The 18,967-nt window shown below is 37.5% G+C and overlaps 2 protein-coding genes across 2 annotated transcripts; both read left to right on the plus strand.

The window, feature by feature from the left end:
* The first annotated feature begins 11,108 nt into the window (after positions 1–11,108).
* LOC146888334 (uncharacterized) lies at positions 11,109–18,763 on the plus strand. The gene is made up of 5 exons (XM_085669722.1): positions 11,109–11,125; positions 18,213–18,263; positions 18,333–18,408; positions 18,490–18,585; positions 18,668–18,763. The coding sequence occupies exons 1-5, from the start codon at positions 11,109–11,111 to the stop codon at positions 18,761–18,763; spliced, it is 336 nt and encodes a 111-aa protein (XP_085525848.1).
* Positions 13,572–15,818, plus strand: LOC146888335 (uncharacterized). Its single transcript, XM_085669616.1, has one exon. The coding sequence runs from the start codon at positions 13,587–13,589 to the stop codon at positions 15,816–15,818; it is 2,232 nt and encodes a 743-aa protein (XP_085525742.1). The 5' UTR covers positions 13,572–13,586.
* Positions 18,764–18,967: the final 204 nt, after the last annotated feature.

Below are 18,967 nucleotides of genomic sequence, written 5' to 3' on the forward strand. Positions count from 1 at the left end.
TAATAAAATGTGAGTTGCTTCCATGGGCACTAAGTCACATAATACCTCATCCTTGTAGTTTCCAATGGAGAAGTTAATAAGGACTTGTTTGTCCACTTTAATTTCACCTTCCTCACTAAGCCAAGAAAGCTTATAGGGCTTGGCATGAGGGATGGTTTTCAAGCCAAGCTTGTCCACAACCCTTGTGCTAGCCACATTAACACAACTTCCACTATCAATTATGAGGGAGCAAGTTTTGTTGTTGATTTGGCACCTTGAGTGAAAAATATTTTCTCTTTGGTTTTCAAATTCTTTAGGCACTTGGCCTAGCATGCGCCTAACCACCAACAAACCTCCTTCATTAGGTTTGATTTCATCCTCACTTGAAGATTGGGAAGAAGTGTGGGAGGAAGAACTTTTAGGGGAGGGGGGAGAAGAATGTTCACTTTCAACCTCTCCTTTAGGGTTCAAGATCATGTTCCTTTTTGTTGGGCAATTTGAAGCAATGTGACCATAGCCCAAACACTTAAAACATTTGATGGAACTAGTTCTTGAACTTTGAGAAGAGTTTGCATTTTCATGGGAGGTTCTAGACGAATTGGTCCTAGGTGGGTGGTCTTTGGAAGGAGGTTTCTCATCCTTTCTTTCTTTTCCTTTCCAAGTTCTAGAGTACTATTCATTGTATGAAGTATTCCTCTTGGCCTCTTGTTTCTTTTTCAATTGACTTTCAACTTTTAAGGCCAAGTGTAAAATTTTGTCAAGAGTGGAATACTCATACAACTCAACTACATCTTGAACTTCTCTTCTAAGACCACTCACAAATCTAGCTACCTTTTCTTCTTCACTTTCAAATTGGAGTCCTACTTTGAGAAGCATTGACTCCATCATTTTAAAATATTCATTCACACACATAGACCCTTGTTGAAGCCTTTGGAGCTTCAAAAGAGTCTCCCTCCTATAGTAGGAAGGAACAAATCTAGCGCGCATCAAAGTTTTAATGTCCATCCAAGAGGCCGCGGGTGGCTCTTGGTTAATATTGTCCATACACAATTGATGCCACCATGTCATGGCATAATCTTCAAATTCTAAAACTACTAAATCTACTTGTTCTTGATTACTAACTAAATGAATATTGAAGATTTGGTCCACTTTTTGCTCCCACTCTATGTAGAGGTTTGGATCATTCTCCCCCTTGAACTTTGGAATCTTGATTGGTGGAGGTTGTCTTTGTGGGAGTTGATTGCGCCTTCCACCACCATCATAGCCATGTCTTCTTCTTCTTCCACCATGGCTAGAGTCCTCGGAAGAGGACCTCCACCTTCTCCTCTCATCTTCCCTAAGCTCAAGTCTTTGGATGTGCTCTTGTAGGAAGATCTCACTTTGCCTCCTATCCGCCCTCAATTGGTCAAAAGTTTCTCTCCTACTCACTTCCATCTCACGTAAGATGTTGGCAAGGGTTATTTATCCACTTTCTTGGGCCATAGGAGTCACCATGGGAGGGGAATAAGGTGAGGCCGACTCCTCCTCTTCTTCTACCTCCAAGATTGGATCCATATTCATGTTCCTACACCAAAAACTCACCAAAAATCGAGACAAAGAAGAGGTTAGCTAACAAACAATTCCAAACCCGAGACCAAGTGTGGTCTTCTCAAGCACCCAAGTGTTTTTGATCACACTCCCAAAGCACACAAGCAAGGCTAGCACTCAAAAACCTTCCAAACAAGTGAAAACACCTTTAAAGAGATGAAAACCTTTTCAAAGCTCAAACAAGTGGCTCGGCCACAACACTTTAGGAAGACAAGGAAAGAAAACTACTAAGACAAAACAAAGATTACCTAAAGACAAGCAAGCAAAGCTAAAAAAAAAACAAGAAAGTTTAACTTCTAAGGAAACTTGTTTTTAAAGACAAAACTTGAACAAGACTAAAACAATAAAAAGCACTTTTAAGGACTCTATGGAAAGCATTTGAACAAGCCAAGATTATACCTCAAATTATGCATACACCGTGAAAGATCATAACCAAGTCAAAGCATGGAACTAATTTGCCAATATCACCCAAAATCCAAGTATAAATTTTGGTAGCATAACACCTAGTAAAAATGGCCAAATGGATTCACCAAACATTGTAAAAGCTCGCGGCCAAACTGTTTTTGGTCTTGAAAACACTTTTTCTTTTCAAAACTAGGTACTTAAAATGATGATAAGGATATTTTAGGGTGTCTTGAACACTTAGTTCCTTAAAATTAGGTCAAAATCAATTTCAAGGAGCATACAACAATACAAGGCATAGATCTCATGCAATAGTTCAAAAACTTAGAAACAAGAACAAGAAAACTCAAAGAAGCATATGACAAGAGACTCAAGCAAAAGTTAGACACATTTAAAGACTCAACATGACATACATAAAGACACAAACATGTAGCTATCATGCATTTAAACTCATGGATTTGAGGCTCAAAGAGTAAGCATCAAAAGACATGTTATCCAACCACATTTAGGAGCAAAAGAGTCACAAAACCGAAGCCAAAATTTCCACAACATAACCTGAAAACGTTGTTTTTCGTATTCTCGGCAGCTCTGACCTTTGCTGACTCATTTGATCATAACTCTCTCCACAAAACTCCAAATGCGTTAATTCTTTTTTTTTTTGGAAACTAGACACACAGAGCTTTCTTTTGATATAAAGAACGTTACTTTTGGACCACTGAGCTAGCTGCAGTATTTTTTTCAAAAACGTACACGTTGCTGCCAGCACTGTTTTTTTTGTGGACCATTCAAAGATAGCTACACAAAACAAGGTTAGAATATGAAAACACCATATTCAAGGACAACCAAAGCTCTAGATACCAAATGATGAAGGATTATCTTGTTTCCTTTTAGAGTTATGAATATGGTGAAGTTGTTTAAGAAAGCTTTTTGAAAATTCCCACTGGACATTAAGATAGCATGCTATCTAGATGTGAAGGTTCATTTCTCAAGCTCATGAAAGGAAGAAGAGAGTTGGATTCAAGCTTAAACACACACGGCAATAACAACACTAAAGAGCAAAATGAAAGAAGAAACAATAAAAATGGAAAGCATAGAAGATGAAGAATGGAAGAAACACGCCACTCATAGGGGGGATCTAAGCCAACCAAGCCCTAGAGATGAGTGATGGTGCCGCCACTTGCAAGCAAGATAAGGCAAAGGTGAGTTCACTTCTAGGAAGGAGAGCTCACGAAAATTTAAAGGTTGAAACACAATAGTTTAGAAACAAAATGATCAACCCTTTTACAAGACAAGGAGCACCCTTTAAATAGAAGTTCATATGGGTCCTTTAGCAAATACAAAAACATGAAAAAGGATTAACTAGCAAACCCTAAACCTAATGTGAGAGTGAGTCTTGGCCAAGTGAAGGAAGATGATTGGTGGAGGCATTCCCATGAGGATTCTAGGCCAAAAGAGGAAGGGGACCAAGTGAACTTCTAAGGCATAAACCACAAAGGCAAAAGGAGACAAGGTACATGTCTACTTTTGCTTTTGCTTTATGCTTTTTGCTTTCCTCTCTCTTCCACTTCATCCAAGTGCTCCAATCACCAAGTGCCACCTAGCCATGCTCTACTTTCTCTTAATTACCTACAAAACAAGACAAACAAGGATTAGCATGTTGGTTTAAGTTAATCTAATCTTGGTCAAAGGTCAACTTTGGATCAAAGTCAACAAGTCAACCAAAATAAATCAATTAGAAACCAACTTAGGGAATTCAAACTAAAGTAATGCAAAACAAAGATAAAGGTGATGGAATAGAAGACTCCCCTCTAGACATGCTTCTAGTGATCCTTCTTGAGGGAGCTTCTAAGGAGGTGGTCATGCCTTCATCACTTGTTCATAGTGCTTTATTATGCATTTGGTCTGTCGATAAGAAGCAAGTTCGTCAAACACAATGCATGGAATTATTTATTGTTAGATATCATGGTGGGGTACTGTTGCCAAGAAATGTTATCGACGGATTACAACCGTTGGAAAGTAACAAATATCAAGTTGAATTTGATCCTGGAAGAAGAGAATTAATTTCAACTTGTGAAAAAATAAAAGTCCTTCACAAGATCATAATAAACTTACGTTAAAACTACTGTCTTAAAATTCAGGACAAATCTTCTCGAAGAAGGAGGGTATGATGTGAATTACATATGGGTCAAATGGAGGATGACTAATGCGTCGTGTTGATGCAATTTCTTTTATTTAAATAAGGGCCCAATGCTTTGTAAAATTGGCTGACCAAATAGTTTTTGTGCTTAACCAATTAACGGGCTTTAGTTTTGCTTTATCTTCAAGTTCAAATAGGGGTCCATATGCCCACTTAAGAACCAACCTTTGGAAGATCAAGCGGACCTTTGCTTAAAGTTTGTGGATAACTTTTGGTAGCCTTAAATTCAGTTACAATCAACCATTAAGTAGCGGATCGTCATTAGCTTGAGTGGATCATTAATTAATAGCTTAAAGCGGGATGATATTAAAATTTATGTGTCTTTTGTAATTTTGATGGTTAAAGCTCCTATACAAGTTGAACCATTTTCATCAATGAAGGCAAGCTGAGTTTTATTCAGAAAATAAACGAGTTTTATCTCATTTATCTTAGTGAGAGTGATTCTCCTAAGTTCTTGACTGATTCAAGAATCCTTGAGTTTGATCAAAGGTCCTTTATCCCTTTGTGTGTTTCAACTCTTAGGCTTATCTTCCATTCTTGGAAGTGTGATGTCTATCAATTTCCGTTCCATCTTCTTTTATGTTTCCATTTTCTCGTTTTAAATAATTTCTCAAATTTCTTGCTTGTTAGCATTCCAACAATGATAGATCAGTCAAACTAATCGAACCCTGTGGATTCACATCATTTGGTATGCAGAGCCTAGTTATCTAGATTTGGAATAGGAAAGGAAGTTTATTATACAAAGTGTTTAACCGAAGGCCATCCATGTTGAGTTGCATTCGATTATGGAAGCGAAAACAATGTTGTGAGGGAAAGATTGGTGGAGAAATTCCAGTTAAAAGCAACCTTTCATCTGGATCAAGCATGGATCAAATTTAGTACATGGCAATGTGTGAAAGAAGTATTATGTGATATTGCTCCCATGGACTCTTGTCATCTTCTTTTGGGATGGGCATGGCTTCGTTTTAAAACACTCCATCTTGATGAACGTTCCCTTTATTTTAGGCATGAGGGACATCAAAAGTAGAAATTTATGACACCAAGACAAGTGAGTAAGGATCAACGTAGGCTGAAAAAAAGAAAGAATAGAAAAAGAAGTAATATAACTGCAGAAGGAAGGGAAAATAAAGAAAAAGAAATGGAACTAGAGAAAGTTTATTCGTCAATGTTTTTTCTTCTACAGTTTGTGATGTCATTTTACAGGAACAAAAGGATAAGCATGTGAATGAAACACACCAACTTCCATGTTTTAAAAGAAAGCTTGTTCATAGTGCTTTATTATGCATTTGGTCTGTCGATAAGAAGCAAGTTCGTCAAACACAATGCATGGAATGATTTATTGTTACATATAGAGGTGGGGTACTGTTGCCAAGAAATGTTATCGACGGATTACAACCATTGGAAAGTAACAAATATCAAGTTGAATTTGATCCTGGAAGAAGAGAATTAGTTTCAACTTGTGAAGAAATAAAAGTCCTTCACAAGATCGTAATAAACTTAAGTTAAAACTAGCGTCTTAATATTCGGGACAAATCTTCTCGAAGAAGGAGGGTATGATGTGAATATCATATGGGTCAAATGGAGGATGACTAATGCGCCGTGTTGATGTAGATTCTTTTATTTAAATAAGGGCCCAATGCTTTGTAAAATTGGCTGACCAAATTGTGTTTGTGCTGAACCAATTAACGGGCTTTAGTTTTGCTATATCTTCAACTTGAAATAGGGGTCCATATGCCAACTTAAGAACCAACCTTTGGAAGATCAAGTGGACCTTTGCTCAAAGTTAGTGGATGACTTTTGGTAGCCTTAAATTCAGTTACAATCAACCATTACGTAGCGGATCATCATTAACTTGAGTGGATCATTAATTAATAGCTTTAAGCGGGATTATATTGAAATTTATGTGTCTTTTGTAATTCTGATGGTTAAAACTCCTATACAAGTTGAACCATTTTCATCAATCAAGGCAAGCTGACTTTTATTCAGAAAATAAACGAGTTTTATGCCATCTATCTTAGTGAGAGTGATTCTACTAAGTTCTTGAGTCATTCAAGGATCCTTGAGTTTAATCAAAGGTCCTTTATCCCTCTGTGTGTTTCAACTCTTAGGCTTGTCTTCCATTCTTGGAAGTGTGATGTCTATCAATTTCCGTTCCATCTTCTTTTATGTTTCCATTTTCTCGTTTTAAATAATTTCTCAAATTTCTTGCTTGTTAGCATTCCAACAATGGTAGATCAGTCAAACGAATCGAACCCTGTGGATTCACATCATTTGGTATTCAGAGCTTGGCTATCTAGATTTGGATTAGGAAAGGAAGTTTATTATACAAAGTGCTTAACCGAAGGCCATCCATGTTTATTTGCATTCGATTACGGAAGCGAAAACAATGTTGTGAGCCAAATATTTGTGGAGAAACTCCAGTTACCAGCAACCTTTCATCTAGATCAAGCATGGATCAAATTCAGTACATGGCAATGTGTGAAAGAAGTATTATGTGATATTGCTCCCATGGACTCTTGATATCTTCTTTTGGGATAGGCATGGCTTCATTTTAAAACACTCCATCTTGATGAACGTTCCCTTTATTTGAGGCATGAGGGACATCAAAAGAAGTATAAATTTATGACACCAAGACAAGTGAGTAAGGATCAACGTAGGCTGAAGGAGAAAAAAAAAAGAAAGAATAGAAAAAGAAGTAATATAACTGCAGAAGGAAGGGAAAATAAAGAAAAAGAAATGGAACTAGAGAAAGTTTATTCGTCAATGTTTTTTCTTCTACAGTTTGTGATGTCATTTTACAGGAACAAAAGGATAAGCATGTGAATGAAACACACCAACGTCCATGTTTAAAAAGGAAGCTTTTTCATAGTGCTTTATTATGCATTTGGTCAGTCGATAAGAAGCAAGTTCGTCAAACACAATGCATGGAATGATTTATTGTTACATATCAAGGTAGGGTACTGTTGCCAAGAAATGTTATTGACAGGTTACAACCATTGGAAAGTACCAAATATCAAGTTGAATTTGATCCTGAAAGAAGAGAATTAGTTTTAACTTGTGAAAAAATAAAAGTCCTTCACAAGATGATAATAAACTTACGTTAAAACTAGTGTCTTAAGATTCAGGACAAATCTTCTCGGAGAAGGAGGGTATGATGTGAATTGCATATGGGTCAAATGGAGGATGACTAATGCACCGTGTTGATGCAGTTTCTTTTATTTAAATAAGGGCCCATTTATGTGTCTTTTGTAATTCTGATGGTTAAAGCTCCTATACAAGTTGAACCATTTTCATCAATCAAGGCAAGCTGAGTTTTATTCAGAAAATAAACGAGTTTTATCTCATCTATCTTAGTGAGAGTGATTCTCCTAAGTTCTTGAGTGATTCAAGAATCCTTGAGTTTAATCAAAGGTCCTTTATCCCTCTGTGTGTTTCAACTCTTAGGCTTGTCTTCCATTCTTGGAAGTGTGATGTCTATCAATTTCCGTTCCATCTTCTTTTATGTTTCCATTTTCTCGTTTTAACTAATTTCTCAAATTTCTTGCTTGTTAGCATTCCAACAATGATAGATCAGTCAAACGAATCGAACTCTGTGGATTCACATCTTTTGGTATTCAAAGCCTGGCTATCTAGATTTGGAATTGGAAAGGAAGTTTATTATACAAAGTGTTTAACCAAAGGCCATCCATGTTAGTTGCATTCGATTACTGATAGAGGTCGTACCCCACCAAATTAAAACATATTAAATGCAGTACATGAAAGTGAACCAAGTCGTCTCCCAACGACCAATATTTTCATTCAAAGCGAATTTTCCAGATGAACACAACAACAAAACACAGGGGGTGGGTTGGCAGACAGATTCGAAATGCTAATCAATAAATTAATTTAAATGCTATAGTGACTAAAACCGTATTGACATCCCTGATTCAAACGTAATTTCACTTACCATAGGCCACCGAATTAACACCAACCCTGCCTTGTCTCAATCCACTAGATAATAGTTCAGTAAGCGAAAATTACAATCTAGCTTCATTATGCAATTAAGCAATGCACACATCCTTAAATTCGTGACAGCCAAGCTACATACATTAAGCATGAGCGTATCTTAAACAAAACACATGCAATTATTGTAAATTAAGCATTGACAGATTCACCACATGCATTCCACGAGTTCAGAACAAAAACATCGCAGATTTCTCAAAACAAGCTCAACCTCAAAGCTTCATTGCATTTTTTCATCAAGGAGTCAATACACGAATTTAGCTAGACATGGAAATGAGTAATTAAACACTTCAAAACTGAAATCACAAAAATCAGAACCAAGAACCCTAACTTATCAAATCTGAAAACGCAATTTAAGAGCAAAAATAGAGATTTCAAAGCTTAAATGGAATGCAAAACGGTGTTATCATATATAAATGTGAAAACCCCATGAATGGGTATTGTTCCAAGTCAATAAAATCCACAAAACGAACTGCCCAAGCAAGAAAACGAATTCCAAACGTAAAACCCTCAATGGGTGCTGTCAAATATGCATAAAAACGGTAAAAATGAGCCAAAAACGTGAAAAACCGCAAGGGGGACGTCCATGGAAGCTTGGAGAACGAAAATGGTGGTTTTGAAGGGAGGTTGAAGATGATGGGCGGCTGGCCCCCCCTCATGCAGACCTAATTCGTGGTCATATCACCCTTGCCACTCATAATTACAAAACTGCCACTCAGATTTACAAAAATGCCACTCTAGGCCTCAAATGTTGACCCATTGACTTTGCTGATGTGGAAATGACATGGAAATGATGTGGCAATGATGTGGAAATTCTCTTCAACTAAATATTAATGTCCAAGCTCCAAAATTTGCTTCACCCAAATACCTAAAAATAATTAAAAACAAAAATTAGGCCAAATAATGTGAAATTAGTCCAAATTCGGAACAGTGGCCCAATAAAGCCCAACAGATGAAAAACACTCTAATGATGAACAATTAAGCACTAATCAATTGTCTAATGGGTGCACAAAGGCTAGTGGAATAGAAGAAAATAATGACTCATCAAAATCGACCACACTTACCCTTTTGCACTCCTGGGCAAAATTAAAGAGTAAAGCAAAGCAAGGACATCACAAACATAACAAGAGAGACAAAAAGACACAAGACAAACAAACACATGACAAACGGAAACACATCTAACACAGAAGGATTCAAAGCTGCAAGGTATCCATGAACATCATCCAAGGAATTAAAAACATGTCAAGTACTCAGTTCAGCTTAAGGAGAATTGAAAGCAACATAACCTCACGAAATATGCACTGTATCACTCAAATCTCTAGGCTACTGTTTACTCTCAAAGCACCCCTGAAAAACAAACATCAAACAGACTTGGCAAGCCTCTAGAACGAACAACCAAACCAGAAACACATGCAGGTCAAGAACAGAAGGACTTTTCAAGGTTGTAATGGGGCTGAGGACAAGGTGTGGAACATATGGATAAGTAGCTAAGCAACCAAGGAAATAGAGGAGCAATGGGGAATAAGTCTCAATCAATCATGAAAGTAATCCCAAACACCAACACTTCCAACTTCGGTTCTCACACAATGCTCAAATCCAAACTCCTTTTTATTTCTTTTCTTTATTCTCTTTTCTTTTCTTTTTGTTTTCTCTCTCTTTTTTTTTTGTATACAAAGAACATGCAGAGAAACAAAAATTTTGAAATCCCACTTTGGTGCACAAATGAGCAATTCCAAGAACCAACAAACAACAAGTGCGCGCACAACCACACTTGTTGTGCGCGACCACACTTAATTGAGCACCCATTCTGATGAGAAACCTCGAGCCAAGGGACCTACAACAAGAGCCATGGCTAGGAGAATACAAGAGGAATGGGCCTTAAATGCGCATGCAAGGCCCAAGATGAACTTCACATGGGCCAAGGAAGATGTGAAGACCTAGCCTCGGACATTTTTCTTGTAAATACTAGATTAGGATTTTATTTTGGGCTTTGTATTTTGGGCCCAGTAGAATAGGATTTTCTTTGGGCCATGTATTGGGCCTTAGAGGAAATTGGGCTTTAGAAGTAATTTTGGACCAAAAAGGGGAATTGGGCCAAATGGGCCAAGAGTAGTGTGTCTACTCTAGAAAAGCCTAGAAGCTTCTCAAACTTTCTCTCCAAGGATGAGAGTTAGCTTCCCATGGCAAGACAAGTGTGACTTGCTTAGGTGGCAAGTCACACCTCCCACATGCTCCTTTTTGGCTCCAAAATTCAACTTTCTAGACTCCTTTTTCCCTCCACTTTTTGGAGACCCCTTGGTCTCATTTTAGCCTATAAATAGAAGGCTTAGGAGATGTATTTTTCAGCTTGAAATTGAGTAATGAATTGCTGCCCAAATTTGTGCACAAATCTCTTTTGAGCTCACCTTAGAGTAAACTCTTCTCTAGTTTACTCTAGTCTTCTTCCTTAGGAGTTGGCCTCACCTCTCTTAAGAATCCTTTCACCTACACCAAACCAAACACCTTAAGCTTCTTTCCTTCATGCTTCCGCATCCAACACTATCCATGGAGCCTCCATTCTTCATGCAAGCTTCAATGGAGACAAGAAGACACTAGTGTATTTTAGAGCTTTTACAGCGCTGTATATGCCTCGGTTCATGCGGACCCGCTGCATAAAAGCACGCGGTGGCAGTTTTGTAATTAAATTGAACTTTTATGCCTCGGTTGTCATAATAACCGAGGCATATAGAGCTAAAAAAAATTTGACTCAGCGCGTTGACCACTAGTTTAATTTATTTATTTTTTTCACTGATGCAATATGCCTCGGTTCTCTCTTAACCGAGGCAGTAGAGACACTTAATTATTTTGACCACTGCGTTGACCCCTAATTTGAATTTTTTATTTTTTTTTACTGAAGGAATATGCCTCGGTTCTGTAATAACCGAGGCAGTAAGTGTAATATATGCCTCGGTTCAGCGCCTACCCGAGGCAGTAAGTGTAGAATATGCCTCGGTTTCGAATAACCGAGGCAGTATCCCTTCGTAGGGTTAAAAAACCCCAATTTCTTCGTTGTTCTGCGATTTCATCTTCTCCGTTGTTCTGCGAGTTCGTCTTCTCCGGCCAACCTTCAGTTCTCCGACGACCAGCACCACCGTCACGCACAGGTCCCATCGTCCAGCGCACCTCCGACGCTCCAGCGCCGCGGCTTCTTCTTCTTCGACCAACCACCACCGCACTGCTCCGCCCTTCTCCGACGACCAGCGCAGCTCTGCGCCACCGTCCCGCACACCTCCGACGTAGAGCTCCCACCATCCCGCACACCTCCGACGTTCCAGGGCATCGTTTCGTCGCAGCACCGCACCGCCGCGGCTTCTTCTTCTTCTTCGACCAACCACCACCGTCGTTGCACCTTTGAGGAGTCGTGCACTGCCACCGGAGCCGCAGCGTGTTTGTTCTTCGAGCAACCATCACCAACGGCTACTGCAATTCTGTTCAGTCTGCCTCCACAGCCACTGCACGCAGCTCGAGGAGGTTCTTCCGGTGCCGTTGCCATTGCCTCCATTCAATCCACCGCTCCTTGGTATGTTTATTTTTACGATTTGGATTATTTTTGGATCCGCTGGATTTAATTTTTTTGGATTGCTTGTATGTTTTTATATTTTCAATCTTGAATTTGAGATTATTAAAAATATGGAAGAAATTTTGGATTGTTTGTACTAGAAGATAATTTGGATCCTAGGAGTTAGTATGTATCAATTTCATGAGAATTTATTTTAAACTTTTGACAGTGTTGACGTAGTATCCCTGTTGTCCGACTGTGGGTACAATTGATTCTCCTCCGTTGCTACTCACGTCTCACACTCTAGGTTCTTAATTTTATTATGAGCTTATAATTGTTTAGTATATTGTTTATTTAGTATGTTTTTTATTTATATTTTAAAGTAAATCAATTTATTTTGTTTGATCTCAAATTGTCGTTGCATGGAGTTAGCCATAGTTTCCCGTTTGAGATTGAATACGAAAATTATTTACTTGTCTCCAAGTATTTTTTTTAAAGAATGTGTATTTTTTTTAAAAGGAGACAATACTAATAATTTAAATGTATTCAATCTTGAATTGTCCGGTTGGACAGTTTAAGAAGATTAATCACTTCTTAATAGTTTATTAGTGCATGTCTATTTTAATATACATATCTCAATATTCATGAATATTTGTCAATTGTGTTTTGTATTGATCTTTGGGTGCATATTTGACTGTGGTTAATAATCACTTTCATTTCGTGTAACCTGAAGACCAATGCGAAATGCTGGCGAAATTTCGTGAAATTTAAGATATGTGTTTTAAAATTAATATGTACCAATAAACTAGAAGAAGTGAATCTTCTTGAATGGGATAGGGTCACACCTTAAATACAAAAGCGAGGTGATCATTCATTTAAAGATTACTGAAATTGTTCACACAATTTCAGTATATAAACGTATGGATCGAGACTGGATTTACTTGCCACGCATCAGTGTTGAGTATGAGAAAGGAGTAGAAGAATTTATACATTTTGCGCAACGTTATGAAGGTAGAAGTGATGATGAAGTGAAGTTTAGATGTCCTTGTGTGAATTGTTTGAATGCGAGAAAGTTGAATGCAACTACAATTAAGGAACATCTTATTTGCGATGGTTTCCTTCCAAGTTATACAATATGGACATGGCATGGCGAATTAATAGACTTTCCAACTATCTCCCGAACTAAAAATTTTGTGGATTCCATCGTGGAAGATCAACATGAAGAAGACAAATTAGAGGACATGATTCGTGATGTTGGCGCTGAAGCTTTTGCCCAAGCGCACGTGTATGAGACAATCTCTACTGATTCAGAGACTCCGTTGTATGTTGGTTCAACTAAGTTTACAAGGTTGTCAGCGGTGTTAAGATTGATGAATTTGAAGGCGACTAATGGGTGGACCGATAAGAGTTTCACAGAATTATTAGTGTTGTTGAATGAAATGCTTCTAGATGGAAATACACTACCCACTCGCAACTATGATGCCAAAAAAATTCTTTGTCCGATGGGTATGGAGTATAAACGGATACATGCATCCTAATGATTGCATACTCTATAGGAAAGAATTTGAAGGATTGAAAAAGTGTCCGAAGTGTGGCTTATCACGGTACAAGGAGAAAATCAACAATGAAGATAAAGGTGAGTTAGAAAAGGATGGACCCGCTTTGAAAGTAATCTGGTACCTTCCAATCATACCTAGACTTAAGCGTTTGTTTGCGAATCCAAAAGACGCTAAAAACCTTCGATGGCATGCAGATGAGAGAAGATGTGACGGCCTGCTTCGTCATCCAGCTGATTCAATGCAATGGAAAAATATTGATCACGAGTTCCCCCAATTCGGTGAAGAATGTAGAAATATTCGCTTTGGTTTAGCTACTGATGGAATGAATCCATTTGGTAATTTAAGTACCAACCACAGCTGCTGGCCCGTTATATTATTTATTTACAACTTGTCTCCTGGACTTTGCATGAAGAGAAAGTACATGATGTTGTCTATGATGATATCCGGTCCAAGACAGCCTGGAAATGACATAGATGTTTATCTCAGTCCACTAGTTGAAGACTTGAAGATGTTGTGGGAGGATGGGGTTGAAACATTTGATGCTTTTACTTCTAAGACTTTCATGATGCGTGCAATGTTATTTTGCACAATTAATGATTTTCCAGCTTACGGTAATTTGTCAGGATATAGTGTCAAGGGTCATAAAGCATGTCCTATATGTGAAGAAAATATTGCAGCTCATCAATTGAAATACGGAAGGAAAACAGTATATATGCGCCATCGAAGATTTTTGCAATCGAATCATCCTTATCGAAGGTTAAAAAAATCATTTAATGGACATCAAGAGAATGATGATGCACCAATTCCATTGAATGGCTTTCAAATTCATGAAAAAGTTAATAAAATGCATCATGTATTTGGGAAAACCTCTAAGAAATCATCTACAACGAGCCCTTGGAAGAAAAAATCAATATTTTTTGATCTTCCATATTGGTCGAAGTTAAAGGTTAGACACTGCATAGATGTAATGCATGTGGAGAAGAATGTGTGTGATAGCTTGATTGGTACACTACTTAACATTCAAGGAAAGACAAAAGATGGAGTAAATGCTCGGTTGGATATGCTTGAAATGAATATTCGCAAAGACTTGGCACCAAGGGAGGCTGGTAAGCGTACTTATTTGCCTCCCGCATGTTACACCATGTCTAGACAAGAAAAGATAAGTTTTTGCCTTTGTCTTAAAAGTGTCAAGGTACCACAAGGATACTCTTCAAATATTAAGAGTTTAGTGTCAATGCAGGATTTGAAGCTTGTTGGCCTGAAGTCTCATGATTGTCACGTCTTAATGCAACAATTGTTACCGGTGGCTATTCGTGGAATTTTTCCAAAAAATGTTCGACAAGCTATAACTCGTTTGTGTTCATTTTTCTCTTCAATTTGTAGTAAAGTCATCGATCCTTTAAAGTTAGATGACCTTCAAAGTGAGATTGTTATCATCTTGTGTCAGTTGGAGATGTTTTTCCCTCCATCCTTTTTTGATGTTATGGTACATTTGCTTGTTCATTTGGTAAGAGAAATCAAGTTCTGTGGGCCAGTATACTTAAGATGGATGTATCCTATTGAACGCTATATGAAGATTTTGAAAGGGTACGTGAAAAATCAATATCGTCTAGAAGCTTCAATGATTGAAAGGTATATAGCAGAAGAAAGTATTGAGTTTTGTTCAGATTACATGACAAAAGCAAATCCGATAGGAGTTCCTCCTAGATCATGGTTGAACAGGTGTTCTATAAGTAACAACATCCGGGGTGTGAATGTGCTAACCAAATCTCGCGCAGAACTATTGCAAGCACATCTATACATATTGAACAACACTGATGAGGTGATCCCTTACTTATCTGCACACAAAGCCATTGTAAAGAAACAACATCCAAGACAATCAGAGAAATGGCAGTTGATGGAGCATAACAAAACGTTCATGCCTTGGTTTAAATCTGAGGTTTTGAAAGATTCACAATCTTCTGAGACTTTGATGTGGCTAGCAAATGGATTGAAATTTGATGTCGTAACTTCTACAGGTTATGAAATTAATAATTGCACATTCTACACAAAGTCTTTGGATGATAAAAGCACAGTACAAAATAGTGGAGTGAGTCTTGAAGCTGAGTCGCTGCAATTTTCCACATCCAAAGATCAAAATCCGGTAATTGGGTCAATGACGTACTATGGTGTAATAGAAGAGATATGGGAGGTTGATTATACTATGTTCACTATTCCACTCTTCAAATGTAAGTGGATTGATAATAAGAGTGGTGTCAAAATTGATGAATCGGGTATGACTCTAGTTGATTTTCGAAAGGTGGGTTATCGAGACGAGCCTTTTATCATGGCACATCAACCATCTCAAGTTTTTTATGTAAAAGATCCTGCAACTGAACATTGGTTTGTTGCTCTTCATGGCAAGAAACAAATTGATGTTAATGAAGAGAATTTGAGTAACCTTCATATTGCTGACACTCATCCATTTAAAACAGCGATAAATTTTGATGAGGCCCCAGTACTTGACGATGTACAAGCAATTCGGGAAGATCACGATGAGGGAATATACATATGACCAATCCATAACTTTATGTATGAATCTGAATTGTTTATATAAATTTACGTCTTTTGTGAAATAATATGTTATTTGTTATTAATCTTTTGTATTTTTTTGTTTTAACAACAAATATATAGCTGACCATCAGACTTCATCATCATCATCGGAGGATGAATTGCCTAAAAAGAGAACCACCAGAGGAGCCACTAGATTGAGGAAGCTCATGTTGAGAAAAGCTAAAGGTAAGAAGACTCATGTCATTATTGACGTCATCACTGGTCAAGCTTCAGGTCATAATGGAGACCTCTTTAGAAGCTATTTAGGAGTACTGGCACGTGAAAGAATATCCATCCTTACTCCTAGTTTCGATCATGTGTCTGAAGTTCAACGGAACATGATATGGCAGGATCTAACGGTAAATTATGTCACGTAATTTTTTTAATTTATATTTTTATTATATTGGTAAAACACTTATTGATGTTCATTTTCTTTATTGCAGACGACATTTGATATTCCAAATGTGTCGACACTTAAACATAGATGTTTGGCAGCAGTCGCCAAAGATTTTCATGGTTTTAAGACAAAACTAACATCTAGGTATGTCTATGGATCTAAAAAGAATGAAGATCCACGTGAGCTATACACTTCAATTGATGAAGACACTTGGCGTCAGTTTGTTGAGTCTCGTACATCTGAGCGATGGAAGGTTAGTTTACTTGAATTCAAAAATTTGTTGAAATTGTCTACAAGTTGAACTAATTCATAAAATCAATTATATGTTATAGGAAATAAGTACAAAAGCCCAAGCAATAAGTAAAAAAAATAAAAACCCACACATATTGTCTCGTGGTGGGTATAGAAAGCTTGAAGAAAAGATATTGAAGGAAAAAGAAAAATCTAGGCCCCCACCTTCTGAAGATGATTGTCTTGCGCCTCCTTCACCACCATCTCGTCATCAAAAGTGGAAGTTAGCCCGCCTACGATCATCGGGCACCTACACTTCCGAAACTGCACGAGAAATCTCTGAAAATATTAATATCATTTTATACCGAGTTTCTCTTAATTTTCTTGTGTTATATTGTAGGACTCCTTGGTTGAGCAGAGCTCCCAAGGTACTTTCATTCCAGAAGGTCATCATGATATTCTTGCTACTGCAATTGGACAACCTGAGCACCCCGGACGTGTGCGTGCTGCTGGATCAGGAGTCGGCATTCGTCAATTTTTTGGTGGCTCCTCTAGTCAATCTTCATGGACACATAGTGCTGAGTATGAAGAAAAACTGACTCAACGGTTGACAGAACAAATCACTGAAAGGGTTATGCGTCAATTCGAGCAACATTTTGGTGGTCATGGCAACCCTCCGCAACTAATTCCCCAAGCAGAACCTTTTGTGCCCCCAATAGGTAGAAGCAAAAAGGGGAGTTGCTCGGGTCCAGCTGTACTAGGGGATGATGCAGACAACACTCATCGATGTGAACTATATGTTCTGCATGGTACAGGGAAGACACTAGTTGCTCGTGGAACAAAATTTGAGGCAGCCACTATTCTTCATGGTATGGAGCTGGCGGATGATGAGGTTAAGGTCACTATAGAGGAAGTTATTATACCAGATGCTTTAGTTCCTATGCCAACAGATGAGGTATATACTGTGGCACAGGCATTTCAGTGTTTCCTCGCCTGGCCTAAAGATTTAGTTGGTTCTATTTCTGACCCTTCGGTATGGATCCCCAAACTCACCTTATAGTACTTTGCATTTTAAGTTTACATGTTATTTATGTTCACAATCAAATTATTTTTTCCATGTACTAATAGTCGCATGAAGTGGAAAGTCCTGAACCTATGAAAATTCCAATATCTTTGGACGATCCTCTTGGTGCATTACAACAGCTTGCTGACATCATTAGTGATAAGCCGATGGTAGTTCCATGGGATTCTGATGTATTTGGGAGAGATAGTGACATCCCAATGTACCTGCATAAGCAAGATGTCTTAGAGCTTGCGTCGGGTACAGAAGAACTGAATATTACCCTTATTCAGTTATGGATGATGTAAGCATCTAAACTATTCATTATGTTTAATTAATTTATATAGTAACTTATATTAAATAAATGTTTTTGTCCAGGTATATTTTTAGTGTCAGTAACAATATGGGATTGAGTGATGTATATGGGTTCATAGACCCCTAACTCACTCATGTAGGCAATAAATTTAATGACATTCAAGCATACGTCACTGAATGCTTTGGACAAGGGAAGAAAATATATTTTGTCCCTTATATTTCTGGGTAAGTGTAGTTTGTTGACTTCTAATTATAATATATTATTTTAAGGTACAACAACGAATTTTTTTTTATTGCAGGCGTCATTAGCAACTAGTTGTAATTTCCATGAAGGACAACATTGCTGTGTGGCTTTGTTCCTTGCACAGGCCTCCTCCTAACCATCTGAGACAAGTTATAGATTGGTAAGAACCTTAATTTTTTGAACTTTCTTTCTTATATAATTGTATCTTAACACATTACCTTTTTCATAGTTCAATCGCTGGACATAGCATGTTGTTAGGGAAATCAACTACTATGACAAAAAGGCTAGCTTGGTTGAGCCTCAAGGTTTGCTATTTTGGTCGATAGTATTATAATTATTCAATTTCTTTTCTTCATCAATTACTTATATATGTGCATTCATTGTAGTGTAATTTACAAACCGGCTCATATGAGTGCGGTTACTATGTAATGCAATGGATATCAACCATTGTACGTGCTCGTATCACAAGTGGTTGGGAAACGGTAATTGTTTCACTATATAAAATACTTATATGCAATTTTGGCTTAGTTTATATACTAATTTAAATTATTCTCTTGTGTGCAGAGATTTGGTACCAGTACATCAATCCCCGTCAAGTCCATCAAATATTTAAGGATAGCTTTGGCAAAGTATATTATTCAAATGTACAATAGTACTTAGTATATTTGTTTATGGAAGCACATGATATTGTAATGAGTGCTACAATATGAATAGTATTTAAGTATTGTAATGAGTCCATCAATTATAATATGATATTGTTTCTGGCTGGGTTTGTATTTCTGGTTCAAAATTTGCAGGTTAAATGTGCTAGATTTGAATGAAATAGGACTAGAATTTAAAAAAAAAATAGCTTTATGCCTCAGT

This window comes from Vigna unguiculata, chromosome 2 (assembly GCF_037176805.1).
Source record: "Vigna unguiculata cultivar grain cowpea cultivar isolate G323 ecotype 2 chromosome 2, ASM3717680v1, whole genome shotgun sequence".
Taxonomy (NCBI): Eukaryota; Viridiplantae; Streptophyta; class Magnoliopsida; order Fabales; family Fabaceae; genus Vigna; species Vigna unguiculata.

Coding starts and splice junctions, on each gene's coding strand:
- LOC146888334 (XM_085669722.1), top strand. Junction 18,409..18,489: donor TAGCTTGGTTGAGCCTCAAG/GTTTGCTATTTT, acceptor CATTCATTGTAG/TGTAATTTACAAACCGGCTC. Junction 18,586..18,667: donor TCACAAGTGGTTGGGAAACG/GTAATTGTTTCA, acceptor TCTTGTGTGCAG/AGATTTGGTACCAGTACATC.
- LOC146888335 (XM_085669616.1), top strand. CDS start 13,587: ATGAATCCATTTGGTAATTTAAGTACCAACCACAGCTGCTGGCCCGTT.